Genomic DNA, 26925 nt, shown 5'->3' with positions numbered 1-26925 from the left:
TTTGAGACGGAGTCTCACTCTGCACCAGGCTAGAGTGCGGTGGCATGCAGTAGGCTCACTGCAACCTCTGCCTCCTGGGTTCAAACGATTCTCCTGCCTCAGCCTCCCGAGTAGGTGGGACTACAGGCATGCGCCATCACACTTGGCTAATTTTTGTATTTTTAGTACAGATGGGGTTTCACCATGTTGGCCAGGATGGTCCCTATCTCTTGATCTCATGATCCACCTGCCTCGGCCTCCCAAAATGCTAGGATTACAGGTGTGAGTCACTGCACCCGGCCAAAATGGGCAAATTTTATGGTATGTAAATTAAACCTTAATAAAGTTGAAAAAAAATTAATACATGTGTATTTGTTTGTGTGGGCTGTCTTAACAAAATACCACAGACTGAGCGGTTTCAACAACAGAGACTTATTTCTCACAGTTCTGGAGGCTGGAAAGCCCAAGATCGAGGTGCTGATTGATGTGATTCTCTGCGAGGGCCCCCTTCCTAGCTTGCATCTTCCCTCTCTTCCTCTTATAAAATCACTAACCCTGGCCGGGCGCAGGGGCTCACGCCAGTAATCCCAGCACTTTGGGAGGCCAAGGTGGGGGGATCACCTGAGGTCAGGAGTTCGAGACCAGCCTGATCAAAATGGAGAAACCCCCTCTCTACTAAAAATACAAAACTAGCCAGGCGTGGTGGCGCACACCTGTAATCCCAGCTACTCCGGAGGCTGAGGCAGGAGAATCACTTGAACCTGGGAGGCAGAGGTTGCCGTGAGATGAGATCATGTCACTGCACTCCAGCCTGAGCAACAAGAGCAAAACTCTGTCTCAAAAAAAAATAATAATAATAACAATAATAATAATACAGTCACTAATCCCATAATGAGGGTTCTACACTCATGACCTCCTCCAACCCTAATTCCTCCCAATGCTGTCACCTCCAAATACCACAACATTGGGGGTAAGAACTTCAACATGTGACTTTGTGGGGAGACACAATTCAGGCCAGGGCAATGTGTTATCTATATCATTAACAGGGTGGGAAAAAATGGACAATGAATAGACTAGGGCAAGTGATAGGATTGCTGGTCAGCATTAAGCATTTGGGTTTGCAGTCATGAATCAAAAGTGAGACCAGCCAGGGTGATTGTGTATTTTTTTCCACCCACATTGAGCTGCCAGGGGTGCAGGCGCAGAGTATGTGGAGGGTTGAATTCAATTCATAGTTTGGAGGTGCGCAAAGGGGTGCAGATAATGATGGTGGGGAATCTGGCTGGGTAGTGAGAGTGGTGTGGCCATGATCGGGGGAGGGATAGCAAAGAGTCAGACAGCTTAATGGATGGTTAGGGCTGAAGGCTCACTAGCGCAATCTTTAGAAGGAGTGAGCTGGAGAGAGAGGAGGCGATAGGCAGAGCGTGAGATGCATGGAGCTGAGATTCTGTAGGGGCTGTGGTTGTGGGGCTGTTGCATCTAGAATGGGTCTTTCTTCCCCAACCAGGCTGGGACCTCTGGAGCTGTCACAGTTATGCGTTGTTGCGTGTTCCCAGCACAAGGTCTAGGTGTGATCATGGGAAAGAGGGGTTGGGTGGAGGACAAGCTCAGTGGGGGAAAGAAGGTCAAGCTACCAAGAGGCCAGAGTGGTAAAAGGATCATTTACCTGAATTTGAAAATCACCAAGAATAAGGATGGGAGTGGTGTGGGTGACAGCGAGCCTGGAGCTAAATGACAAGGTGAGCAGAGGTGACTTGGGAGTCAATGGGTCTAGCAGCACAAAGGGGAGCAGGTGCTACAGTGTGACTGTGCAAGCTTCAGAGCTAGGGGTTCAGGGAACAGGCAGAGAGAATGGTTTAGAAGTGGAAGTGAGGAGCAAGGACGCTCTTCTCCCATCTACAGATCCAGTGGACATGAGGGCCGAGAAGGAGAAAACAACCCCGCTTGGAAAGGGTGGTCTTCAGGGCAGAGTCAGATTGTGCTTACAGCAGGAAGGTCACAGGAAGGTTTAGAGGGAGTTGAGGAAATGGGGAATATTGGGAAAAGCCCTCAAGGGCTTCGCTATCCCTGCTCTGCCCTGTCTGCCAGTGTCTCCTCTATCCCCCTCCCATCTCTCTGCCTGGGCCTTCCCCATCCTGGCCCTGACCCCTCTGCCTAGGGCTCCCCAATCCCATTTCTGCGGTGCCTCCCCCATCACCCTCCTACCCCTCTGCCTGTCCCAGTCCTGACCCCTCTGGGCCTACACTGTCTGGGAACCTGTCTGTCTCTGCTATTGGACTGGCAGCTCCAGGAGGACAGGACTTGGGGCTGTTTCAGTCACCATTGTGCCCCAGCACAAGACCATCAGGCACCTCCACCACTAATTACTCACCGACAGAGCCAATTTCAGGTCTTCAGAGCAAGCGGGCAGGCAAAGTATCTCGGAAGTAGGAGATGCTGCCAGGATTCCAAGAAATAGGGCTGGAATCCCCTAAATTTGCACTGCACTCTGAGTATTCTTATCCTTTAGAAAAAAAAAATTAACTAGAAGGCAAACAGTAAAATCCATGTGAAATAGGTAACATTATCCGGAATTGGACCCACTGGAATCATTGCACATCTCCTAGAAATCCAGAACAGACTCAACTATCTCATCTCGTAGTTTAAAAAACTTTTATTTGTTTTTTGTTTTTGTTTTGAGACAGAGGTGTCGCTCTGTGACCTAGGCTGGAGTGCAGTGGTGCGATCACGGCTCACTGCAGCCTTGACCTCCGGGGCTCAAAGGATCCACCTGCCTCAGCCTCTTGAGTAGCTGGGATTGCAGGTGCAAGGAATCATGACCAGCTGATTTTTTTTTTTTTTTTTTGAGACGGAGTCTCGCTCTGTCACCCAGGCTGGAGTGCAGTGGCGCGATCTCAGCTCACTGCAACCTCTGCCTCCCGGGTTCACGCCATTCTCCTGCCTCAGCCTCACGAGTAGCTGGGACTACAGGCGCCCGCCACCACGCTGGCTAATTTTTTTGTATTTTTAGTAGAGACAGGGTTTCACCGTGTTAGATAGGATGGTCTCAATCTCCTGACCTCGTGATCCACCCGCCTCAGCCTCCCAAAGTGCTGGGATTACAGGCGTGAGCCACCGTGCCTAGCCAATGCCCAGCTAATTTTTTATTTCTTATAAAGATGAGGTCTCACTCTGTAGCCCAGGCTGGGCTTAAGCTTCTGGGCTCAAGTGATCCTCCTGCCTCGGCCTCCCAAAGTGCCTGGATTACAGGCGTAAGCCACTGCCCCGACAGGTTCTGAAAAGCTTAAGCAGATTTTCCATCATAATATCTAAACAATTTTTCAGGAATGTTTCTGTGCAAATTGGTGGCATTCCACAACTGAACACTGTACACAGAGAACTCACAGCAGTATGAGGTCATCCATTCATCCAACAGACATTTACTGGGCACCCACAGGTCTGTCCTAGGCTTAGAGTGATAGGGCACTGAATGGAACAGAGTTAACATCTAGGCTTTGGACGGGTAGGTTCTTTTGGAATTTTTCAGTAACTTCTTATCACAGCAGTTGTCTTGCTTTGCAGAATGAATACAGGGATGGATATCGATATTATACAATTACAAAGCACAAAATTCTTTTTTTTTTTTGAGACGGAGTCTTGCTCTGTCGCCCAGGATGGAGTGCAGTGGCGCAATCTCGGCTCACTGCAACCTCTGCCTCCTGGGTTCACGCCATTCTCCTGCCTCAGCCTCCCGAGTAGCAGGGACTATAGGCGCTCGCCACTACGGCCGGCTAGTTTTTTGTATTCTTTAGTAGAGATGGTGTTTCACTGTGTTAGCCAGGATGGTCTCGATCTCCTAACCTCGTAATCCGCCCGCCTTGGCCTCCTAAAGTGCTGGGATTACAGGCTTGAGCCACCGCGTCCGGCCCACAAAATTCTTAACACTTAAGCAGAATCTGTTGACCCCTGACGCCACTCTCTGCCCCCACTCTGATCTTGTCCATCCTTTTCTCCTTCTGATTCATGGCAGCAGCCAGTCCTTGGTTTTCCTGCTTCCACCCTCACGCCTGCAATCTGCTTCCCACACGCAGCCAGAGGGACCTGTGTCAGATCACATTGCTTCTCTGCTTGGAACCCTTCCATGGTTCCATCTTACTGCCAAAGTCCTCACTACGTCCCACAAAGCTCCGCACAATCTGCCCTTGTTAGCCACCCGCCCTTATCTTCTCTCACTCTCCATCTTGCTCACTTTGCCCCAACCGCCCTTCTCATTGTCTCTCCAACTTCCCGTAACTTTCCTTCCTCAGGGCCTCTGCATTTGCAGATCTCTTCCCTGCCTGGAACTCTCTTCCCCTAGATAGGTGCATGCCTCACTCCTCACTTCCTTCAGCTCTTTAGCTCAAAAGTCACCTGATGCATTCCCTGACCACCATGCCAAAAAAACAAAAATCACTTGCCCTCCAAAATCTCTATCCCCTTTCCCTGCTGTTATTTTCTCCAAAGCACTTACTGCCTTCTAACATTCAACATGTTTGGTGTCTATTTCCTCCACTAAAAAGATGAACTCCAAGAGAGTGGAGTTTTTTTTTTTTTTTTGAGACAGAGTCTCGCTCTGTCGCCCGGGCTGGAGTGCAGTGGCCGGATCTCAGCTCACTGCAAGCTCCGCCTCCCGCGTTTACGCCATTCTCCTGCCTCAGCCTCCCGAGTAGCTGGGACTACAGGCGCCCGCCACCTCGCCCGGCTAGATTTTTGTATTTTTTAGTAGAGACGGGGTTTCACCGTGTTAGCCAGGATGGTCTCAATCTCCTGACCTCGTGATCCGCCCGTCTCGGCCTCCCAAAGTGCTGGGATTACAGGCTTGAGCCACCGCGCCCGGCCAAGGGTGGAGATTGTTATGTCTCCTACACCGCTGTACTCCCAGCTCCTAGAACAGCGCCTGGTACACAGGAGGTGCACGGTAAATGTTTTTCGGATATATGAATGGAAGCCCAGAGTCGGTCACTGTTCTTGGCGCTGGAAATGTGTCAGGGAAGCCGTTTGGGGTGTACAGGGACCTCAGGGAGTTAGGAATACAAAAGAGGGGGCAGAGGGCACAGGCCTCGCTATAAGCCCTGATTATTGGGGTGCTCGCACTGGGGAAGAGGAAATTGGAAGCGAGTTTAGGGAGACCGCTGCACAAGCAAAGGCTGGGAAGGCAGAGTGAGAGCAACCGGCGTAGTTTCGATAGGCTCGAGAATCCACGCCCACTGTGCGTGCGCCGAGCTCCGGGCGGGGCAGGGGCCCAGGGCGGTGCTACGTGGTTGCGTCACGCGCTGCACGTCGCCGCGCGCCTGCGCTCTTTTCCACGTGCGAAAGCCCCGGACTCGTGCAGTTGTGAACGCCGCGGGCTCCGGAGCCGCACAAACCAGGGCTCGCCATGAAGCCAGGTCAGGCTGGGCTGGGGTCTGGGATCAGGGACGGAGGCCGGGCGGGAATCTGGGTGCCAGGCCAGAATTGGAGGGGTGGGGCCTTGGCCTGGGGGCAGGGGTTCTGACCACGGATCCGGTCTCCTGTGGGAGGGGGGATCCTGATTCCAGGAGGTCTAGGGGTTTGTGACTGGCTTCCGAGGTCACGGTCGTGAGTCGAAGAAGGCCTTGGGCCTGGCATTGGGGGTCTTGACCTGGGGTTCGTCTCATTGAGGCCGTCTAATAGGGATTTTGGATATTGGGCAGGAGGCGGCACTCAGGAGTCTTGGACTAGAGTCTGGATCCCGGCATCTGGAGTCTTGAATCGCTGGGCGTGTTTTGGGAATCAGCCTTGGGTGGGAGATGGAGAGTTCCTGACCTTGGGTCCTGGAGATGTGTGTGGGAAGCCCCTATTTGCCTTCCCTGTCGCTGCCACCACCACCATCCCCTTATCCCCCAACCCAGCTTTTCCGAGTGGGCCGGAGCGGATGAGGACTCGGTTGGCCGTGTGCGGCACTCTGGCTCACTTTCCCGCCTTCTGCACTTATAGGGGGGCGGGTCCCCAGGGATGGAGTGGAGATTTGGGGACTAAGATTTCCACCTCCGGGGCGAGACTTAACAAGCTCGGCATTTGGGGTAGGGGGGTGGGTGGTTGTCACAGGACGTAAGTGGTTTTATTCTTTCGATTTTCCATTAGATTCTGCTGAACCCACTGCCTTCATGGTGGAATGAGGAGGGTTCTGGCTTTGACAGCAGAAAGGCCTCAGTTCAGTATTTCAGTTCTGGCTCAGCTTCTAAGCCTGCTGTGTGACCTTGGGCAAGTGGCTTTACCTCTCTGAGCCTCTGTTTTCTCATCAGTAAAATGTCGCCAGTTAGGAGTAAGCGACGTTTAAAAAAAAAAATAGCACAGTGTTTGACATAATAGTATTGGCTCTAATTGTTACCTTTATCTTTCTTAAAGAGAACAAAATTAGAATCCTTCTCCGTGGTGTCTGAGCACTTCCTCCGTCTGGCCTGCCCAACCCCCACTCGTCTGTGTGAGAACTTGCTTCATTGAGTTTGGAGAATTTTCCACCATGGCCCAAAGGGTCTGTTTTCCTGGAACAGGCTTTATTTTTCTTTTTTTGTGTGTGTTTGTGTGGAGAGATTGGGGTCACCTGGCAGGAGATTTGTGGATCCGTGCCCTTCTCCCAAGCTCCCTTTCTCTTCCGTGTTTGGGGGATCTCCTGATGAAGTGGGGTGAGGGATTGTAGGCCAGATATCTCTCCTATTGCGATCCTGACTTGCCTGCAGGCATCCTGGTCTACGATTCCCTCAGAAATGGAGGATACCCCTTCTTCCAACCTTCCTCCGTTGTGTGGTAGAATGTGAAGTTGTAAAAGTTGTCAGGTGTTAGCTCTTTAGTAAGGATTTTAGTCTGAGTGAGAGAACCCTTTGGGAGCTTTTGAGCAGGGGCGTGGTGCCGTCTGACATTTTTAAAAGGGATTCTTCTTGCTTCGATGTGTGAAAGACCTCAGGGTGGCCAATGTGGAAGCAGGCAAATCGGTGGGAAGCTTGTTGCTGTAATCTAGGAGGTGGTGTGGTGGACCAGGATGGAAGCAGTGGACATGCTGACAGTTTTACATGCTTTTGAAGACAGAACCAACAGATTGTATGTGGGTGTGTGAGCAGAGTCAAGGATAACCAAGGGTTTGGGGGTGTGTAGCTGGAAGGATGGAATTGCCATGTTTGAGATGGAGAAGGCTGTGGAAGGAGAGCAGATTTTAAATCAGGGAGTTTGGGGAACCCCCCTCCCCCCAAAAAAAGAACTTATTGGAAAAGTTTGTGTGAACATGTTTTTTTTCTGAGGAGTGGGGTACTTTTGGTACATTTTCCCCAAAAAGCTCCAGGACCTGAAATGAGATGTTTTGAGTATCTGGGATTGAAAGTTTACACTCCTGCCCACTCCGCCCCATGCACATGCCAATACTTCCTTTTTATTAGGCCTGGGTTGAGACTTTCATAAGCCTAGCTGTGGCATCTCCCCTAAATGAAGGTCCTGGCTTTGGGAAACTGTTGGAGGGTTTGGGCAAGAAAATGATGAGATCTGAATGCTGTTAGGCACATGGATGCAGCTGGAAACCATCATTCTCAGCAAACTATTGCAAGAACAAAAAACCAAACACCGCATGTTCTCACTCATAGGTGGGAATTGAACAATGAGAACACTTGGACACAGGAAGGGGCACATCACACACCGGGTCCTGTTGTGGGGTGGGGGGAGGGGGAGGGATAGCATTAGGAGATATACCTAATGTAAATGACGAGTTGATGGGTGCAGCACACCAACATGGCACATGTATACATATGTAACAAACCTGCACGTTGTGCACATGTACCCTAGAACTTAAAGTATAATAAAACAAAACAAAAACAGCACTTATTAGTTGCTGTGTGGAAAGTGGACTGAAGGGGGATAGAAGATAAAAAGTGAACAACTCTTGGTTATGGTCTGGAGTTTTGAAAAGGAAACGGTTCATTTTAAAAGATCAAATTAGGAGTAGCTATTAAAAGTTACATTTTCATCCTTGATACCATTAAGGTGCATGAGGAGGGAAGAGGAGACTCGTTCCCCTGAGTTTGAGTGATGATGTTCAAAGTAGGTGCCAGATAGTGTATATGTGAAGTGCTCTGTGTGTACAAGGCATTTAATCTTTACAGCCCTATAGGATGGGCACTGCATTTTTTTTTTTTTTTTTTGATACTGAATCTCTGTCACCCAGGCCGGAGTGCAGTGGCACCATCTCAACTCACTGCAACCTCCACCGCCTGTGTTCAGTTGATTCTTGTGCCTCAGCCTTCCAAGTAGCTGGGATTACGGGCATCTGCCACCACGCCTGGCTAATTTTTTTGTAGAGACAGGGTTTCATTATGTTGGCCAGGCTGGTCTTGAACTCCTGGCCTCAAACTCTCCACCTGCCTGGGTCTCCCAAAGTGCTGGGATTACAGGCATGAGCCACGGCACCTGGCCTGGCACTATATTGTTCCATGTCTTACAGATGAAGTTTTCAAGACCCCTATGAACCTTCCTTACTCACTAGGGTGGAGAGTGGCAACAACATTGCCAGTGTCTCCATAAGGGATACTTGAGGGGAGTGACCAGCGCTTCCCTGGTCACCAGCTGATGGATCACGTGCTTTCTAAACAAATAGAGGGTGCTTTCTCCTTGAGGCAGGGCCCAGGGTTTAAGAATCATCAGCACAGTGCTCATTTAACATTTATTGAGCCCATACTTCGTGTCAGATGTTGTGCAGGGTTTTGGGGATGCGGTGGTGACCAAAACAATTAAAAATCCCTGCCCCTTTGGAGCTTGATTTTGGCGGGGGAGGCAGGCGGTAATAATATTAAAAATGCCATGTGTGATCACTGATTTGAAGGGAAATAAAGCAGGGTAAGGGTACGATGGCCAAAGTAGGCCCTTCTGAGGAACTAACATTTTATCATAGACCAGAATGCAGTGAAGGAGCGAGTGAGCCGTGCACATGTCTGCAGGAGCCGGGCAGTGGGGACAGCACGTGGTAAAGATTTAGAAGCCGGACTGTGTATGCTTGATGGGGAAGAGCATGGGACCCAGCATAGAATGAAGTCAGGGAAGTCAACACAGGCCAGATCCTTACGATGATGATTCTCAATGTGGGCTGCACCTTGGAGTCACCTGGAGAGCTTTATTGAGGGGAAGACCTTGCGCTCAGAACAATGAAATCAGAATTTAAAGCCTAAGGATTTTAGGCTTTGATTTCAGGCTTTGTAAGCCAGGGAAAGGAACTTTTATTTCATTTTGGATGTGGTGGAAAACCACTGGAGGGATTTGGGCAAGGGCATGATGAGATCTTACTTGCTGTTTTAAACACAGCATGTATTAGCTGCTGTGTGAAAAGTGGACTGTAGAGGGAGTCGAAGATTAAAAGTAAACAACTTTTTGTTATGTTTGGGAGTTTTGAAAATGAAACCGTTCATTTTTAAAGAAAATTAGGTTAAAAGATACATTTTTTATCTGTAATACCATTAAGGTGCATGAAGGGTTCGTAGGATAAGATCATAATGTATCTTTACAGAAAACATGAGCAAACTTATTATTGAATAGATTACATCATGTGAGATAAGTTTAAGCCACTGGTTTTCCAACTATTTTTTTTTTTAACTTGTGTGATTTAGTACTTCTGAGTTTTTGAAACCAAATTGCAGAAAATATTGAATCTGTTAGCACCAGAGTTCTGTTTTAAACATTGTTTTGTGCTAATGGTGTTCGCTGTCCTGAACTGGTAAGAATAAAGCCTATCTGAGTCTATTATTTCTTTAACATATTATTTCTTACTGACACGCCGCAAACTACTTGTCAAGTGTAGCCCATTCTTTAATGGCAGTTTGTTCTGCTTTTTCTTGTTTTTCCCCTGAGCGGACAGGGACATCTTGAAGCTTGGCAGCAGGGAGATGAGTTAGGGATGACATCGTGCTGTGCTCCCCTCTCTTGTGGGGCTGGGGTTGACACTTTTCTTCCAGCTCCAAGGTCAGGAGTGGGAGGGTATGAAGACGTTTCCAGAGTCTAGGGGACCCTGTTGTCCCAGCATGTGCTCATATGCAGGGGCTCACTCTTCATAGTAATTAATATTGACATGGAATGAATTCTGTGACTCTGCTATGCAACCAAGGAAACGAGGATATTAACAGTAACCTACATCTACTCATGTACTCCTCCCCTATCCCAACCCCATATTAGTATCTCCTTCCCATTCTCCAGTATCATGAGTTTTGCATTTCTCATTCCCTTGCCCCTTTTCTTGGGCAACATTATTGTGGCTGGGTGTGGTGCCTGACACCTGTCATCCCAGCACTTCAGGAGGCCAAGGCAGGAGGATCACTTGAGCCAGGAGCTGGAGACTAGCCTGGGCAACATAGTGAGACCTCCATCTCTACAAAAAAAAAAAAGTTAGCCGGGAGTTGTGGCACACACCTGTAATTTAGCTACTTCAGAGACTGAGGCAGGAGAATTGCTTGAGCCCAGGAGTTCAAGGCTGCAGTGAGCTATGATTGCGTCACTGCTCTCCAACTTGATGAGGGGCAGAGCGAGACCCCATCTCAAAAAAAGCACTAAGCACAAAAAAGTATGATGATTTTAACATTAGTCTGTTGTGTATGACTGAAGGTCATTTCCGTGATCTTGATTGTGAGTATCTTCTATTTTATTTGTCCATTCTATTGATGGACATTTGGGTTAGTCTTCGCTTTTCTTTTGTTGTGGACATTCTTGGAAGTGTGTCCTGCTGTACACGGGCACACGTATTTCAGGTTTCTCGCCTGAGAGGTATTGCTGGGTACAAGGTGGCTTCACCTTTCAAGCTTCACTGCCCTGATTCCTATTTTTGTTTCCACCACAGGTTTCAGTCCCCGCGGGGGTGGCTTTGGCGGCCGAGGGGGCTTTGGTGACCGTGGTGGTCGTGGAGGCCGAGGGGGCTTTGGCGGGGGCCGAGGTCGAGGCGGAGGCTTTAGAGGTCGTGGACGAGGCGGTGGCGGCGGTGGCGGCGGCGGTGGAGGAGGAGGAAGAGGTGGTGAGTAAGGTTGGCTAGGGGTTATGGAGGAGGCCTTCCTGAGGCGGGGAGTGGGGAGGGCGGAGATTCAGGATCTTTCTCTCCTGTTGTACCTCTCCTTTATTATAGGTGGAGGCTTCCATTCTGGCGGCAACCGGGGTCGTGGTCGGGGAGGCAAAAGAGGAAACCAGTCGGGGAAGAATGTGATGGTGGAACCGCATCGGCATGAGGGTGAGTGAGGAAGGCAGGGAGCCGGCTGGGCTTCGGGGCAGGGAGCGGCGAGGGGGCCTCACCACTGCTCTGATCCCCTCACCTAGGTGTCTTCATTTGTCGAGGAAAGGAAGATGCACTGGTCACCAAAAACCTGGTCCCTGGGGAATCGGTTTATGGGGAGAAGAGAGTCTCGATTTCGGTGAGAACTGGGCCCCTGTCCAAGCCACCAGGGTCGCAGCTGAGGGTGTAGCCAGTAGTCTGTGTCTACCCTCACCCTGTGTCCTGCACATGACAGCTGGAGGATTGTCGTAATATGCAAACCACGCTGTCTGTTCCCTTCCTAATCCGCCTTCTGTGACTCCCCACTGCCTTCAGGTTAGACCCCTGAGTCTTCACTGTGGCCTCCAAGACCCTGCGCATTGTAGTTCCCCCTGCCTGCCCCCGGCCTGGTCTCCTTCACTAACCGTCTGACCAAGTGTCCTCCAGCCACCCTGGCCTTGCTCTTCCCACTCCCAGCTCTGTGGGAGGCTGCGTCCTTATCATCTGCTTCTCCAGGCTGCCTCACACCACTCTGCCTGTCGAGGCCTTGGGGCCTTCCTAATTGCTTTCTCTCTCCTGGGAATGTCCTTCCTCAGATAACTTGAATGGCCCCTCGCCTCCTTCAGGTCTGATTTGAATCTGCCTTTCAGCCCCTCCCTGGCCCCCTTTCTCATTTTCACCTGCTCCTTTCCCTGCTTCCCAAACTTCATGTCTTCTTTCCTGGCTTTGTCTTCTCTCCTTAACACCTGTCACCGTCTCATATGCCATGTTATATTTAGCTAGTTCAGTGAATACTTACGCCTTCTGGGCAGGGATCCTTGTCTTGTACCCCAGCGCCTACAGCAGGGTCTGGCACACCGTAGGTGCTGGCACAGTGCATGTTTGTTGAACGAGTGCTGGTTTTACTGTTACTCTTTGTGTTTATTCTCTGTTGCTGCCCCTTGAGTCAGTAACCTCCATGAGAGGACAGCGACGGCTTGTGCGTGGTCACTGCTCTGTACTCACGTTGAGTTCTTGTGCAGTGATAGGACGGCCCAGTTCCTTTCAAGGGTCCTAGGGTTAAGGGCAGTGAGGTCCTGCAGAAGAGCCTAGCACTGACTTCTGTCCCCATCTGTCATCTAGGAAGGAGATGACAAAATCGAGTACCGAGCCTGGAACCCTTTCCGCTCCAAGTTGGCAGCAGCAATCCTGGGTGGTGTGGACCAGATCCACATCAAACCAGGGGCTAAGGTGCTCTACCTCGGGGCTGCCTCGGGCACCACCGTCTCCCATGTCTCTGATATCGTCGGTCCGGTGAGTGAGTGGTTGGAGAGTCAGGCAGGAGGCAAAGGCTCCCTCCCCTCTGCCAACCTGGAATAGCAGGGTTTGACTGCTTGCCTTCACTGTGTGACTTAGGGCCAGGCCTTTTTCTGTCACAGTGCCTGTGAGTAAAAGGAGCCGCTTGAACCAGATAATGTCATTCAACCTCGCTCCTGGGTTCTTGGCCTCAAGGGAAGAGATGTGGGTGTGGGGTGACCAACCTTAGAGAGACAGCTGGGAGTATAGATACCAGACTATTTGATTTGATGGGCCTCTTTAAAATTTTATGCTGCTAAAACCTGCTCTTCTGGTTTCTTTAGAAAGAACCAGGAGATCTCATGGTTTCTGAGCCTGTATAGGCTTCCCATTTAGAGGGCCCCTGGCACCCACATGTCCCACTCCATTACCCTTTGTTCCTTTACGTGTTTATAAGCTATTAAATGTAGTGTCTTAAAGCCTCAGGCTTTGGCCAGACGAGGTGGCTCATGCCTTTAATCCCAACACGTTGGGAGGCCGAGGCAGGTGGATCACCTGAGGTCAGGAGTTCAAGACCAGCCTGACCAATATGGTAAAACCCCGTCTCTACTAAAAATACAAAAATTAGCTGGGTGTGGTGGCTTGTGCCTGTAGTCCCAGCTAGTCGGGAGGCCGAGACAGGGGAATTGCTTGAACCTGGGAGGTGGACGTTGCACTAAGCTGAGATTGCACCACTGCACTCCAGCCTGAGCAACAGAGCGAGACTCCGTCTCAAAAACAAAACAAAACAAACAAGAAAACAAACCGTCAGGCTTTAATCAGGCAAGTTACCTAACCCATCCAAGCCTCAGTTTACCTCTCTGGAACATAGACTTGTGAAGATTAAATGAGTTAATTTCTGAAAGGTGCTTACAGCAGTGATTGGCCCATGGTTACATCATCTCTGTGCCTTGGCTTCCTGGCTTGAAGCCTCTGTTGGGAGCCTGGGCTCTCAGGCAGATGGGATTGGGTACTTTTGCTACTTGCTGAATAACCCTCCACTGGTGACTTATGTCTGGACCTCAGTGTATTCATGTGTAAAATGGGCATGATAACAATAGTCATTATATGGTAGGGTTTTGATTTGGGGGTTGGAAGAGATGCTGTGTAGAGTGTATGGGCCTAAAGTAGGCACTCCATGCCTGAGAACTAGTATCATTGTTGATTCATTTTTAATTTATTTTAGGATGGTCTGGTCTATGCAGTCGAGTTCTCCCACCGCTCTGGCCGTGACCTCATTAACTTGGCCAAGAAGAGGACCAACATCATTCCTGTGATCGAGGATGCTCGGCACCCACACAAATACCGCATGCTCATCGGTGAGGGGTCTGGGGGTGGCCCCGGTGGGGTAGCACAGGCCACTGCAGGCTTCCTGGAAGAAGCCAGTGGACCCCTGATTTGGATGGAGTTGGAGTGGATGAGCAGACCTCTTGAGTCTGCAGGAATAGAAAGGGGTAAGGGGAGCTAGGTGAGGTTGTAGAGGTGGCAGCTTGACTTCAGAATCTTGGAAGCCACCCTTGGAGGGCCAAGCTCCTCTCCTTCAGTCTCCTCCCCATCTCCTAGGTCTCCTGTACTTCCTGCCTCCTGTATTTATTACACGGCCCCTGCATAAAAAGCCTCCTTTCCGGGGTCCTTATCATTGGCCGGTGAGAGCATAGCCCAGAAAACAAACTGAGCATGGCTTGACCTGGAGGGGCCCATTGTGAATATTAATGACTTTGTTTAAAAAAACATTCAGGCCGGGTGCGGTGGCTCAAGCCTGTAATCCCAGCACTTTGGGAGGCCGAGACGGGCGGATCATGAGGTCAGGAGATCGTAGACCATCCTGGCTAACACTGTGAAACCCCGTCTCTACTAAAAATACAAAAACTAGCCGGGCGAGGTGGCGGGCGCCTGTAGTCCCAGCTACTCGGGAGGCTGAGGCAGGAGAATGGCCTAAACCCGGGAGGTGGAGCTTGCAGTGAGCTGAGATCCGGCCACTGCACTCCAGCCCGGGCGACAGAGCAAGACTCCGTCTCAAAAAAAAAAAAAAAAAAAAAAATTCAAAGGTATAATGTAAAAGTTGAAAAGCCTTATAAACCACCCCCAGAGGTAACTGATGAGAACAATTTGATGTCTGCTTTTCCCAGGTTTTGAGTAATCAGTTTTCATTATACCACCTTTTCATTTTTGGAAAGTCACACTGCCTTAAATACATTATTTTTCATTCTGCTCATTTTTCTTTCTGTGTTTTTTTCCGCCATGCACTCATACCATCCCCTTTGTTCTGTGACTTGTTTTCATTTCACGGTCCTGCAGACTCGCTTCCCTATAAGTGCTCACTCACTCTTACTTGTCTTTTTGATGACATGTCTGTCTCCCCACCAGACCCGGGAGCGTCTCGAGGGCAGGGTCCGGGTCTGACTCGTCTCTGTGTCCCCCACGCCCGGCCCAGGGCTGGCCACAGAGTAGGTGGCAACCATGGTTTCCAAGAAGAGTGGATGAATGATGTGACTGTGGGTTTTGGACTCATCTTGGGATACTGGAGGGAGGGGGACCAGTGGAGGTGGGGAGTGAAACTGGAGGCAGGGAGAATCTCCCAGGAACCTGCTGGTGATGGGCATAGGCCCCTGGGAGGGTCTGGGATGATCCCTGTGACTCCAACTTGTAACTGCTGCCCCTTTCTCCTTAGCAATGGTGGATGTGATCTTTGCTGATGTGGCCCAGCCCGACCAGACCCGGATTGTGGCCCTGAATGCCCACACCTTCCTGCGTAATGGAGGACACTTTGTGATTTCCATTAAGGTGCGGGGTTTGGAGGAGTGTAAGATGGGGTGGCAGTGTTCTAGGGAGTATCTTCTCTATCTGTATCTGTCAAATAGCCACCCAAAACAGAGGGACCAAGTCTGCAAAACTATAGCTTTGGATTTAAAGAGAAAGGAGAGTGCAGTGGTCAAGTGCAAAATTGAGTCTGACCATCTCATTCCAGCCTACCGTGTAACTGAGCAAGTTACTTAACCTATATGCCTCAGTTCCTCACTTGTGAAATAGAAATATTAGTCTTTTTCAGGGTGGATGACAGGATCAAATTTGTCAATATATATGAAGTGTTTAGAAAAGATCCTGGCCTAGAATAGATACTAGATAAAAACTAGGTGCATCTTTCACAACGTTTTATTTAGAAATAACGGAGAACTCCCCCATCACCCTTCACAGGGTTCACCATTTGTTAGCCTTTTACTACATTTGTTTTATTATTCTCAACTGCATTATTACTATTATTAAAGAAGAGGAAGTAGAAATAAACCAAACAATTCCTGGGTATAAAACATAAGCACCGGCTTTTAGATAAATAGGACTGTTTGAGGCTTCCTGCTTCAAATCCAAAGCAAACTAAAACCTTTTTTTTTTTTTTTTTACTTTGAGACAGAGTCTCGCTGTGTCACAAGGGTAGCGTGAAGTGAGTGGTGCAGTCTCAGCTCACTGCAACCTCCGCCTCCCAGGTTCAAGCAATTCTTGTGCCTCAGCCTCCCAAGTAGCTGGGACTACAGATGTGTGCCACCACACCTGGCTAACTTTTATATTTTTAGTGGAGATGGGGTTTCACTATGTTGCTCAGGCTGGTCTGGAGCTCCTGAACTCAGGCAGTCTCACCACCTTAGCCTCCCAAAGTGCTAGGATTACAGGCATGAACCCAGCCAGAAACTTCTTTAATTAAGCCCTTTTATCACATTTCCTAAACCCAAGTGTCTTAGCCCTTTTTATGCAGCTATCACAGAATGCTATAGAATGGGTAATTTGTTTTTTTTATTTTTATTTTTTGAGATGGAGTCTCACTTTGTTGCCAGGTTGGAGTGCAGTGTTGTGATCTCAGTGCACTGCAACCTCCACTTCCTGGGTTCAAGTGATTCTCCTGCCTCAGCCTCCCGAGTAGCTGGGACTACAGGTGTGTGCCACGACAGCCGGCTAATTTTTGTATTTTTAGTGGAGACAGGGTTTCACTATGTTGGCCAGGATGGTCTCGATCTCCTGATTTCGTGATTCCCCCGCCTTGGCTTCCCAAAGTGCTGGGATTACAGGTGTGAGCCACCACGCCCAGCCTTAGACTGGGTAATTTATAATGAACGGAAATTTATTTGGCTACCAGTTCCGCAGACTGGAAAGTCCAAGATTGGGGGTCTGAATCTGGCGAGGGCCAAATTGCTGTCATCCACTGGCAGAAGGGTGAGAGCAAGATAGAAAGGGGGCATAATCATGCTTTTAATCAGGAACTCACTCTTGTGATAATAGCATTAGTCTATTCAGGAAGGCAGAGCCCTCATGACCTAAATCGTCTTTCAAAGGCCCATCTCAGTTCTGTTGCATTTAAGCGTTAAGGTTCCCACACATGAACTTTGGGGGACACATTAGGACCACAGCACTGAGTTTTACTTGAATTAATAATGAAAACATCTGGTTTAAAGAGCACACAAGAGGAAAACAGCCCAAAGCCCTGTTGTAGACATCGGTCAGTCCTTTCTCCTCTTTAGGCCAACTGCATTGACTCCACAGCCTCAGCCGAGGCTGTGTTTGCCTCCGAAGTGAAAAAGATGCAGCAGGAGAATATGAAGCCGCAGGAGCAGTTGACCCTTGAGCCATATGAAAGAGACCATGCTGTGGTCGTGGGAGTGTACAGGTGAGCAGGGGCCCAGCAATACACCAAGACAGACATCTCTGTCCCTTGCACCCCGAGTGCCATGATCCTGGGGATCCTTCTTCATCACGTATCTTCCTCTCACAGGCCACCCCCCAAGGTGAAGAACTGAAGTTCAGCGCTGTCTGGATTGCTAGAGATGTGTGTTGATACTGTTGCACGTGTGTTTTTCTATTAAAAGACTCATCCGTCTCCCATGTCTGCTGCTCATTCCTCCCCTTGACCTGCTGACACAGGGCGCATGCACCCTTGGTTTACTTTGCGGGGTCGTGGTGTAAATGCTCACCCGGTCACAGGGCACATGCTCCGTTTGTAGCTGCCTCTTGCGCAGCCGCAGCCCGGATTTCGGTTCTTGGGTGGGATTGGTAGCTCACTGCACATGCGTACAGGTAAGCGGCCGCTTCGCGCAGGCGGAGTGGCAGTCTGGGTCACGTGAGGGGGGCGGAGAGGGCGGGATGGGGGCGGAGTCCAGGGCGTGGGGGGGCCGGTTTGTTGTGGTCGCCATTTTGCTGGTTGCATTACTGGGTAATCGGGGCCCTGGCTTGCCGCGTCTGCCGGATACCCTCAGCCAGTGGGCAGGTCTGAGCTCGGGCTCCCCGAGCAGTTTGAGTCCCCTTGCCCGCTCCCTCAGGTAACGGCGCAGGGACGGTGGGGCGGCACGCGGTCGCAGGGAGGTGGGCAGGACGGGATCCGCCCTGCCCGCGTCGCCGCGAGACTTAGCGCGAGGCCAAGGGAGGAGAGGAGGGGGGTGGCGGGCAGGTGCGGGCCCTGCCTGGCTATTCATAGTTGAATTCCTGGAACCAGCCAAGCCCGAGGGAGCAGTTGCAGGAGGGAGGCTGGGAGGGGGTAGCTGGGCCCCACTCCCGCCCTTTGTTTGGGCTCGGCTCCGCGGGCCGCTTCTTCGTTGCCTAGCAACAGCTGCCCTAGGCTGTGATTGGCTGAGCTCTTGGCACCAGCGACCAATGGCACAGTTGTTGCCATGGCAGGTGCCGATTGCCAAGCTCAGTCGGGCCCCGCCTGCCGGTCTCGGCAGGCCCAGGAGGGCCTCCTGGGTGGGGGGCGGGACGCCGGGTCTCTAGGGGCTGGTGGCCACTCAGGGTGGGGCGTGTCGTCCCTCCCCCGTCCACCTGCTCTACTCTTCCCCCTCGTGCCCCGGGCTGACCCTTGTCCCCTCCTCTCCCCGCCCCCGGTGGCAGCGGCGGCTGCTGTTGTCACCCACCGAGCCGCCCGTCCCGCTTGCCCTCCCTGCTGCGGGGCCGGCCGGGCCAGGGACAGGCGGTCGCCTTTTCAGCGCTGCCACCGCCGCCATGCTGGCCGCTCGCCCACCCCACTGGGGGCCCCACCGCGCCCCAGCCCCCCGTGGGCCCCACGCCAGCCCTGACCCGGGTAGGGGGTGGGGGCTGGGAGAGATGGTCCTGGTGTGGGAGGGCCCCGGAAAAGAGGTTGTTTTGGGGGGAAGCTCCAAGGGTGGAGGAGTCGTGGAGTGGTGAGGCATGGAATAGGAGAAAGGGATTTGACATGGGGGAGAGAATGGCCCATCGGGGAGAAGATTTTGCTGTGGCTGACAACTCTGGGAGGAGAGAACCCTATGTGATACTTGGACATTTGGCTTTGAGGCCCTGTAGGAGTGGACACAGTTGTGGAATGACCCTGGTATAAAGAGGGGTGCCTGGAGAAGGGTCTCTGGTAGGAATATTAGGCAGTCTGTGTGTGTGTGTGTGTAGGAGGGCAAGGAAGCAGTGTAGGGGAGAAAAGATGATCACTCTAAACTGTGGGAAGAGACACCTTCTCCCGTCAGGAGGAGTGGGCCTTGATGGGGATGGGGTCTTGGAGTAATATGGGGAAGAACCCTGTTGTGGCAGGGGGAATTGGGATATGGTACAGGGAGACTGCCTGGAAGGCTGGTTCCTAATATGGAGGACCTGATATAGGGAAGCGGTCTTGGCATGATATGGAGAGGGTCCCCTAGGAAAGTTGTGTCCCGGTAGATGAGAATGCCGTAGAGATGGGACTCTGTTCTATAGAGGTTCTCAGATAACTTTGGTGTGGTTGGGAGGTCCCCAAGGACGCTGATGTGGTTTTAGGGCTGCAGAGGATTCTGCTGTGGTTTGGGAGGGGAACACTCATGTGGTTTGGGAATCCTAGAGTTCTCTGGGTTGAGGGAATCACTGCGAAGGATAGATCTTGAAGTAGTGGCCCTTGCTGTACTACGGGCTGAGATCCTAATGTTCAGGGAAGACTTTAGAAGGGTGGGATCTTGTGTTAGGGGCTCTGGGGAGGGCCATGAGTAGTAATGACAAAAGAATGAAGCCTGCTCCTCTGTATACTGTCTGCGGTTTCTATCTTTTTTCTTTCCCTCCTCCGAATTATTGGTGTCTTCCTGTCCTCCTTTCCCTGTGATGGCTCATGTCGACCCCTGCCTGGCCCCCAATCATTGTCTTTTATGTGTTCTCTTTGTGCTGCCTTAATCATTTACTTGGTCATTATTTGTCGAGGGACTGCTGTGCCACCCCCCACCTGGCTGCCACTTCTCTGCCCCTTTTCTTCATTGCTACCTGTTGCTCTTTTGTGCCCTTTTCCTCTTCTCTCTGTTCCCTGCCTTTCTCATGCCCACCTCTTCCCCTCCTGGCACTATTCACATATCCCTTGTTCCATGTTATTTTCCTACCGCCTGTCTGCTCTCAGGTCTCAGCGGCGGTGGCAGCCGAGGTGCAGGATGCAAGAAGGCGCCCCCCGGCCGGGCTCCCGCTCCAGGCCTCGCTCCCCTGCGGCCCTCTGAGCCCACCATGGCCGTCCCACCGGGCCATGGTCCCTTCTCTGGCTTCCCAGGGCCCCAGGAGCACACACAGGTACGCGTTCAGCGGGCTCCTCACCTGCCTGGTGGTAGGGGGAGGCTGGGGATAGAAGGGTCTCCAGACCAAAAGGTAGTGTGGTTGCCCAAGACAGTCTCCTGGGCACATAATGGGTCCCATGGGATTAGAAAATAACAGAGGAGTTTTCAGGCAGAGTCAGGGTTTGGAGAGGTTGGGTTCAGATCCTTACCCAGTGGTTAAATTACTTAGATTCTCCATACTTGAGTTTTCTATTCTGTGAAATGAGGCCAATAATGATACCTACCTCACACGGTTGTTGTGAGGATTAAATGAGTTAATGCTATGCATGCAGAATGCTTAGAATGGTGCCTGGCGCATAGTAAATACCCAATAAATGCTCACTAAGAAAAGTTCAGAGTGAAAGATCTGGAGGGGGTGAATGGAGGGGGGTGTTGAGTCTAAACGGTCTTGAGGCCAAGAGGCATGGGTGGTGCAGGGCAAAGCTCTCCAAGGCTGGAGGCAGTGAAGGCAGTGACATGCAGAGCTTGAAGCAGGATGGAATGGGAGGTCCAGGGGCCAGATCCCGATCCAGGAGTCTTGGGGTGAAAGAACTGTGCAAAGAGTTGGTGGGGGTATGGGTTGGGGCCCAAGGGATGAGGGTAAATTGAGATAGAGGAACTTCAGAGGATACCCAGAGTGGCTGGCTTCACAGTGAAGAATGGGGAGGAACAGAGCCCAGGTTTTCCATATGATCTCTCCCACTGAGGTTCAGAAAGGAGTAAAGATGAGGGGTGAAAGGTCAGGGTTCACTCATTCACATCACAGGTCTGAAAGAGTATCCATTGTGTACCAGGCCCTGCTTTAGGCACCGGAGGTACAGTAAGAACAAAAGAAAGTCTCAGCCCTGGGGGAGTTTCTTTCCTAAACGGGTGGAACAAATACAGACAGCAACCAAATACATGATGCGCCAGCAGCCCTTATAGTTCTTCCCCTTGAGGTTGGAGGTAAAGGCCCATCCTCAGTGCCCACCCCCACCCTGCACTGCAGGTATTGCCTGATGTGCGGCTACTGCCTCGGAGGCTGCCCCTGGCCTTCCGAGATGCAACCTCAGCCCCGCTGCGTAAGCTCTCTGTGGACCTCATCAAGACCTACAAGCACATCAATGAGGTGGGCAGGGGCTGGGGGATCCTGGGCTGGGTGCCGAGGGTCTTGGCTGCTGGCATGAGTCACTCACCGGTCCCCATCTCCTGGCTGGCTGGCTGGGCAGGTATACTATGCGAAGAAGAAGCGGCGGGCCCAGCAGGCGCCACCCCAGGATTCGAGCACCAAGAAGGAGAAGAAGGTCCTGAACCATGGTTATGATGACGACAACCATGACTACATCGTGCGCAGTGGCGAGCGCTGGCTGGAGCGCTATGAGATTGACTCGCTCATTGGCAAAGGCTCCTTTGGCCAGGTGTGGGACACCCCCCTCTCCCACCCTGATCCAAGGCCCCACTAGCACTGACCACACACCCAGTGGTTCAGTGGCTTCAAATCCCATGCTGGGCCGCTCACCCTAGCCCACTTAGTTTCCCTGTGCCTCAGTTGCCTTTTCTGTAAAACAGTTTAAATAACAAGACTCAACATAAGGTGGTTATGTTACTTCACGTCCAGCGTTTCCACCAGTGCCTGACTAATGGCGTGCACTCAACTGCGAAGTGTGCATAGTGTTCTCGGTGGGCCTCCTTGCCTGGAGAGAGAATGGTGCCTGGCTCTGCCCTGCTCCCACCCCTTTCTTGACATGCCCTGCCCCAACAGGTGGTGAAAGCCTATGACCATCAGACCCAGGAGCTCGTGGCCATCAAGATCATCAAGAACAAAAAGGCCTTCCTGAACCAGGCCCAGATTGAGCTGCGGCTGCTGGAGCTGATGAACCAGCATGACACGGAGATGAAGTACTACATAGGTGAGGCCCGGGACTTGCAGGGCTATGGGTACCTGAGATAGCGGGAGCTGGAGCCAGTAGGGATGGGTCACACCCCTGCCCCACCCTCAGGAGGAGGCTGATATCTTCAGAGCAGGGTTTGATCTGCGCTTCACTGACATCAGTGATTCTCCTGCTGCTTTTATGATTTTTGTCCTATTTACTTGGTAGTGGTCAGAGGTTACTGAGTGCTCACCAAGGGCCAGGCTCTCTTGGAAGCGCTTTATGTAAGTTAACTCACCACAGCCCATAAGGGGAAGGGCATTATTACCAACATCTTGAAGATGAGAAACTCAGGCTTCCATCCTAGTTTCTTCTTCAATAAAACAAGCAAAAACAATCAAAAAAAGGGGCTGGGCGCGTGGCTCACACCTGTAATCCCAGCACTTTGGGAGGCCGAGGTGGGCAGATCATGAAGTCAAGAGATCGAGACCATTCTGGCCAACATGGTGAAGCCCTGTCTCTACTAAAAATATGAAAAAATTAGCTTGATGTGGTGGCGGGTGCCTGTAGTCCCAGCTACTCGGGAGGCTGAGGCAGGAGAATCGCTTGAATCTTAGAGGCGGAGGTTGCAATGAGCCAAGACCATGCCACTGCACTCTAACCTGGTGACAGAACGAGACTGTATCTTAAAAAACAAACAAACAAAAAACCAAACAACAATGACAAAAACAAAGGTAAAAAACCCAAGCATTCAAGTGCTGTCACTTGGATGAGGGGGCGGTTTGTACTAATTGAGCTATAATTTGATGAGGGTGTGGACTCCAGAGCTGTTACTCTTAACATCTGTGCCAGTCTTTCTCCTCCCTTAAACTGATTCCTCTTAATGGACATAAACATCACAACATAATCATAAACAGCAAGTGGATTTTAAAATGGTTTTGTTTGAAAGGAAAACATACATCCTTAAAGCAAGTGGAAAACTAGTGTCCTTTGCCACAAAAATGAATACAAGGGAGATGAAAGCAGTGTTACGAAATTAAAGGAGGAAGTGTAGAATGTGTTAGAGCTAGTAGTAACTAATGAAACTTTCTCATTTGTTTAATTGGAGGGTTTGACAGAGACGTGGAAAGAGTGTTAACTTCCTGTGTGAATCTAGTTGTTTGTTAGATAAAAAGATGTTGACTAGCAGATGGTACCCGTGGGCACAGCACATGTGGCTAGTGATCAAAGAGTGTTGTATGACCCCAGGCCACCACCTGCCCTCTCTGAGCCATTTCTTCTCTGGCCCATTTTCTCCCCTCCCTCGCAGTGCACCTGAAGCGGCACTTCATGTTCCGGAACCACCTGTGCCTGGTGTTCGAGCTGCTGTCCTACAACCTGTATGACCTCCTGCGCAACACCCACTTCCGTGGCGTCTCACTGAACCTGACCCGGAAGCTGGCGCAGCAGCTCTGCACGGCACTGCTCTTTCTGGCCACGCCTGAGCTCAGCATCATTCACTGCGACCTCAAGCCCGAAAACATCTTGCTCTGCAACCCCAAGCGCAGCGCCATCAAGATCGTGGACTTCGGCAGTTCCTGCCAGCTTGGCCAGAGGGTACGGGGCAGCTCGGTCCTGGGAGCAGGGCTAGTGCTTTGGGTGAGGCAGGGCTAACGGGAGGCTTAGGGGCGGGGCTTGGCCGGGATGGGATTATTAGGAGCTGCTGGAAGTGAAGGATAGTGCTTGGGGTGGGGGTGTGGATATACTGCCCACTAGGATGGGGAGGGTGAAGCCTGAGGGGGCAGGGCTCGTTTTGAAGCTGCCAGATGTGAACAGGGTAAAGTTGGGTTGGGTTTGAGCCCTGGGTGCTGCTTCACTAAGTTTTTGTATTCTGTGTTCTTAAAGCTGGGATGGAGGTGGAAGGCTTCAACTTTTCAGCTCTGTGTGAGCTGCCACTAAAAATGACAATAGTATAGGGTTTGTGGAATGTCAGCCTCTGCCTGGTGACCCAGAAAGGCCTAGGATCAGGGTTGGGGGTGGAGATCAGGGTCTCTTTAGGCCAGCAGGCTCCCCAGATTGATAAACAAGATGGCGCCAGTGGCTCCCAGAAAACTGGTGCTGATAATGGCAGGATTTGGAGCCTCAGTCCCCATTTTGTCAGCAAGAGGCCTGTCCTTAGTTGGGTCCTCTTAGCTTTGGGGGTGTCAGTGGGACCGGTAGGGGAGGCTGGGACCCTTGACGATGACCCTTTTCCCAGATCTACCAGTATATCCAGAGCCGCTTCTACCGCTCGCCTGAGGTGCTCCTGGGCACACCCTACGACCTGGCCATTGACATGTGGTCCCTGGGCTGCATCCTTGTGGAGATGCACACCGGAGAGCCCCTCTTCAGTGGCTCCAATGAGGTGTGCCCCCAGGAAGGGGTGTGCTGGAGGTGGAGGGGGTGGAGCCTGGCTGGCCTGATGACCCTGACTCCCACCTGCTCACAGGTGGACCAGATGAACCGCATTGTGGAGGTGCTGGGCATCCCGCCGGCCGCCATGCTGGACCAGGCGCCCAAGGCTCGCAAGTACTTTGAACGGCTGCCTGGGGGTGGCTGGACCCTACGAAGGACAAAAGAACTCAGGAAGGTGCGGCCCCTGCCCCACACCACTCCTCCCACCCCGTGGCCCCTCACTCACACTTGGGGCTCTCTCCCCCTGCTCCCTCTCCCTTGTGTCTTTCCCTTCCTTCCTGTCCCCCTTGTCTGTCCTTTCCTTCCACCCCTGCCCACCCCATCTCCCATCTCTCCTTCCCACCCCACAACTCTTCTTAGCTTTTCTTTCCACTTTCTCTCCTGTGCCTCTGTTTCCCCATGTGTGTCTCCCTGCCCCTCCTGCCCACTGACGGCCACTCTCTTGCCCCCCCTCCCACCCCCTCCCTGCCAGGATTACCAGGGCCCCGGGACACGGCGGCTGCAGGAGGTGCTGGGCGTGCAGACGGGCGGGCCCGGGGGCCGGCGGGCGGGGGAGCCGGGCCACAGCCCCGCCGACTACCTCCGCTTCCAGGACCTGGTGCTGCGCATGCTGGAGTATGAGCCCGCCGCCCGCATCAGCCCCCTGGGGGCTCTGCAGCACGGCTTCTTCCGCCGCACGGCCGACGAGGCCACCAACACGGGCCCGGCAGGCAGCAGTGCCTCCACCTCGCCCGCGCCTCTCGACACCTGCCCCTCTTCCAGCACCGCCAGCTCCATCTCCAGTTCTGGTGGGTGCCCAGGTGCCCAAATGGGGTACAACAGGGGTGGGGGCTGCTCAGGTTTGGCCTGTCCTAGGGAACCTCGTTACTGGGTCTTCACACAAGAGCTCTGAAACTGTCTGATCCTGAACTCTTAAGATGACGTGTGGGATGGGAGAGCTCCAACTGGCCCTGACACAATCTCTGAAATTGGGCTTGAGCTCCGATCCCTGAAACTGGTTCTGACTCTAAAACCCAAAACTGAATTCCAATCTAAAATCTCAAAATTGGGCCTGGTTCTTCAGATGGGCTCTGATCTTGAAGCCTGAACCTGAGCCTGGGCCACGAACTTTACTCAGCCATCCCAAAACCCACTTGCTACCGTCTCTCACCTTATGCCCCTTCACCTCTCCTCCCTGGCACTTCCAGGAGGCTCCAGTGGCTCCTCCAGTGACAACCGGACCTATCGCTACAGCAACCGATATTGTGGGGGCCCTGGGCCCCCTATCACAGACTGTGAGATGAACAGCCCCCAGGTAATGAAGCTTTGGGGGCTTTGGAGGTGGGCGGTGGTGCCTGGGGCTTAAGGACTGGGGTCTCCATCATCCATGGCTCCTTTGCTTTTTTAGGTCCCACCCTCCCAGCCACTGCGGCCCTGGGCAGGGGGTGATGTGCCCCACAAGACACATCAAGCCCCGGCCTCTGCCTCATCACTGCCTGGGACCGGGGCCCAGTTACCCCCCCAGCCCCGGTACCTTGGTCGTCCCCCATCACCAACCTCACCACCACCTCCGGAGCTGATGGATGTGAGCCTGGTGGGCGGGCCTGCTGACTGCTCCCCACCTCACCCAGCGCCTGCCCCCCAGCACCCGGCTGCCTCAGCCCTCCGGACTCGGATGACGGGAGGTCGTCCACCCCTCCCGCCTCCTGATGACCCTGCCACTCTGGGGCCTCACCTGGGCCTCCGTGGTGTACCCCAGAGCACGGCAGCCAGCTCATGACCCTGCCCCCTCCCTGGGGCCCCTCCTGAAGCCATACCCCCCCCATCTGGGGGCCCTGGGCTCCCATCCTCATCTCTCTCCTTGACTGGAATTGCTGCTACCCAGCTGGGGTGGGTGAGGCCTGCACTGATTGGGGCCTGGGGCAGGGGGGTCAAGGAGAGGGGTTTGGTCGCTCCCTCCCCGCTAAGGACTGGACCCTTGGGCCCCTCTCCCCCTTTTTTTCTATTTATTGTACCAAAGACAGTGGTGGTCCGGTGGAGGGAAGACCCCCCCTCACCCCAGGACCTGAGGAGGGGGTGGGGGCAGGTAGGGGGAGGTGGCCTTGCTCCTCCTCGCTGTACCCCCAGTAAAGAGCTTTCTCACATGCCTGCCTGAGCGTTTGCAGGGCCTCGCCTCCTCTCACCTGACCCTCAGAGGCCTGGTGGGGAAGGGGGTTTGTGGAGGGGGTACTGGAGGAGCTCTGTGGTGTGGAGACGTCTCTTGTGGGGAAGCTGTGGCTCTTGTTGCAGGCATGGGGCTGCAGGTCTGGGGCACCAGCATTCTAGATAGATCGTGGATAGGAGCCTGATCGTGGATGGGAGCCTGGTCTACATTTGCCTTTTCCTGGGTAAACAGACTCTGAAAGGGTAAAGGCTCAGCTCTGGCCTGTCTCTGGGAAACAGGTACCCTAATAAGCCGGGGCGTCCGCAGAGCCAGCACAGGAGTGGCTCCTCAGGCCAAGCCGGCGTCCAGTAGCCGCTGAGTGCACTTAGCAGGCTTTGTTGGCGCCAACTGGGGAATAGGCAGACAATAGGTACAGACTCTGCC

At 52.3% G+C, this 26925-nt stretch overlaps 2 protein-coding genes across 7 annotated transcripts; both read left to right on the top strand.

Moving 5' to 3' along the window:
• The first annotated feature begins 5260 nt into the window (after positions 1-5260).
• FBL (fibrillarin) lies at positions 5261-17396 on the top strand. Of its 3 annotated transcripts, none has more exons than XM_011952453.1 (9): positions 5261-5384; positions 10817-10987; positions 11096-11197; positions 11284-11378; positions 12341-12511; positions 13719-13851; positions 15204-15316; positions 17041-17186; positions 17292-17396. In XM_011952453.1, the coding sequence occupies exons 1-9, from the start codon at positions 5375-5377 to the stop codon at positions 17314-17316; spliced, it is 966 nt and encodes a 321-aa protein (XP_011807843.1). In that variant the 5' UTR covers positions 5261-5374; the 3' UTR covers positions 17317-17396. The 3 variants fall into 3 exon arrangements, with proteins under 3 accessions (XP_011807843.1, XP_011807844.1, XP_011807845.1); XM_011952454.1 differs by having other exon boundaries at positions 5294-5384; positions 10817-10984; XM_011952455.1 differs by lacking the exon at positions 10817-10987 and having other exon boundaries at positions 5304-5384.
• Positions 17397-17615: 219 nt separating this feature from the next.
• DYRK1B (dual-specificity tyrosine-(Y)-phosphorylation regulated kinase 1B) lies at positions 17616-26485 on the top strand. Of its 4 annotated transcripts, XM_011952451.1 has the most exons (12): positions 17616-17835; positions 19890-20053; positions 21065-21184; positions 21285-21473; positions 21818-21965; positions 23236-23522; positions 24163-24309; positions 24394-24534; positions 24832-24867; positions 24952-25147; positions 25547-25653; positions 25747-26485. In XM_011952451.1, exons 2-12 carry the CDS (start codon positions 19991-19993, stop codon positions 26116-26118), a joined length of 1806 nt encoding a protein of 601 aa, XP_011807841.1. In that variant the 5' UTR covers positions 17616-17835; positions 19890-19990; the 3' UTR covers positions 26119-26485. The 4 variants fall into 4 exon arrangements, with proteins under 4 accessions (XP_011807841.1, XP_011807842.1, XP_011807840.1 ...); XM_011952452.1 differs by lacking the exon at positions 24832-24867; XM_011952450.1 differs by having other exon boundaries at positions 24832-25147.
• Positions 26486-26925: the final 440 nt, after the last annotated feature.

The sequence above is a fragment of the Colobus angolensis genome, unplaced genomic scaffold (genome assembly GCF_000951035.1).
Source record: "Colobus angolensis palliatus isolate OR3802 unplaced genomic scaffold, Cang.pa_1.0 Scaffold34, whole genome shotgun sequence".
Taxonomy (NCBI): domain Eukaryota; kingdom Metazoa; phylum Chordata; class Mammalia; order Primates; family Cercopithecidae; genus Colobus; species Colobus angolensis.
This window is presented reverse-complemented; position numbering and strand designations above follow the sequence as displayed.

Excerpts from the sequence above, each read along its gene's own strand:
- FBL (XM_011952453.1), top strand. Across the intron at positions 13,852-15,203 it reads CAAATACCGCATGCTCATCG|CAATGGTGGATGTGATCTTT; the intron begins GTGAGGGGTCTG and ends CTTTCTCCTTAG. Across the intron at positions 17,187-17,291 it reads GTGGTCGTGGGAGTGTACAG|GCCACCCCCCAAGGTGAAGA; the intron begins GTGAGCAGGGGC and ends TTCCTCTCACAG.
- DYRK1B (XM_011952449.1), top strand. The coding sequence starts at position 18,512 with ATGCTGGCCGCTCGCCCACCCCACTGGGGGCCCCACCGCGCCCCAGCC. Across the intron at positions 20,054-21,064 it reads GGCCCCAGGAGCACACACAG|GTATTGCCTGATGTGCGGCT; the intron begins GTACGCGTTCAG and ends CCTGCACTGCAG. Across the intron at positions 25,654-25,746 it reads GTGAGATGAACAGCCCCCAG|GTCCCACCCTCCCAGCCACT; the intron begins GTAATGAAGCTT and ends TTGCTTTTTTAG.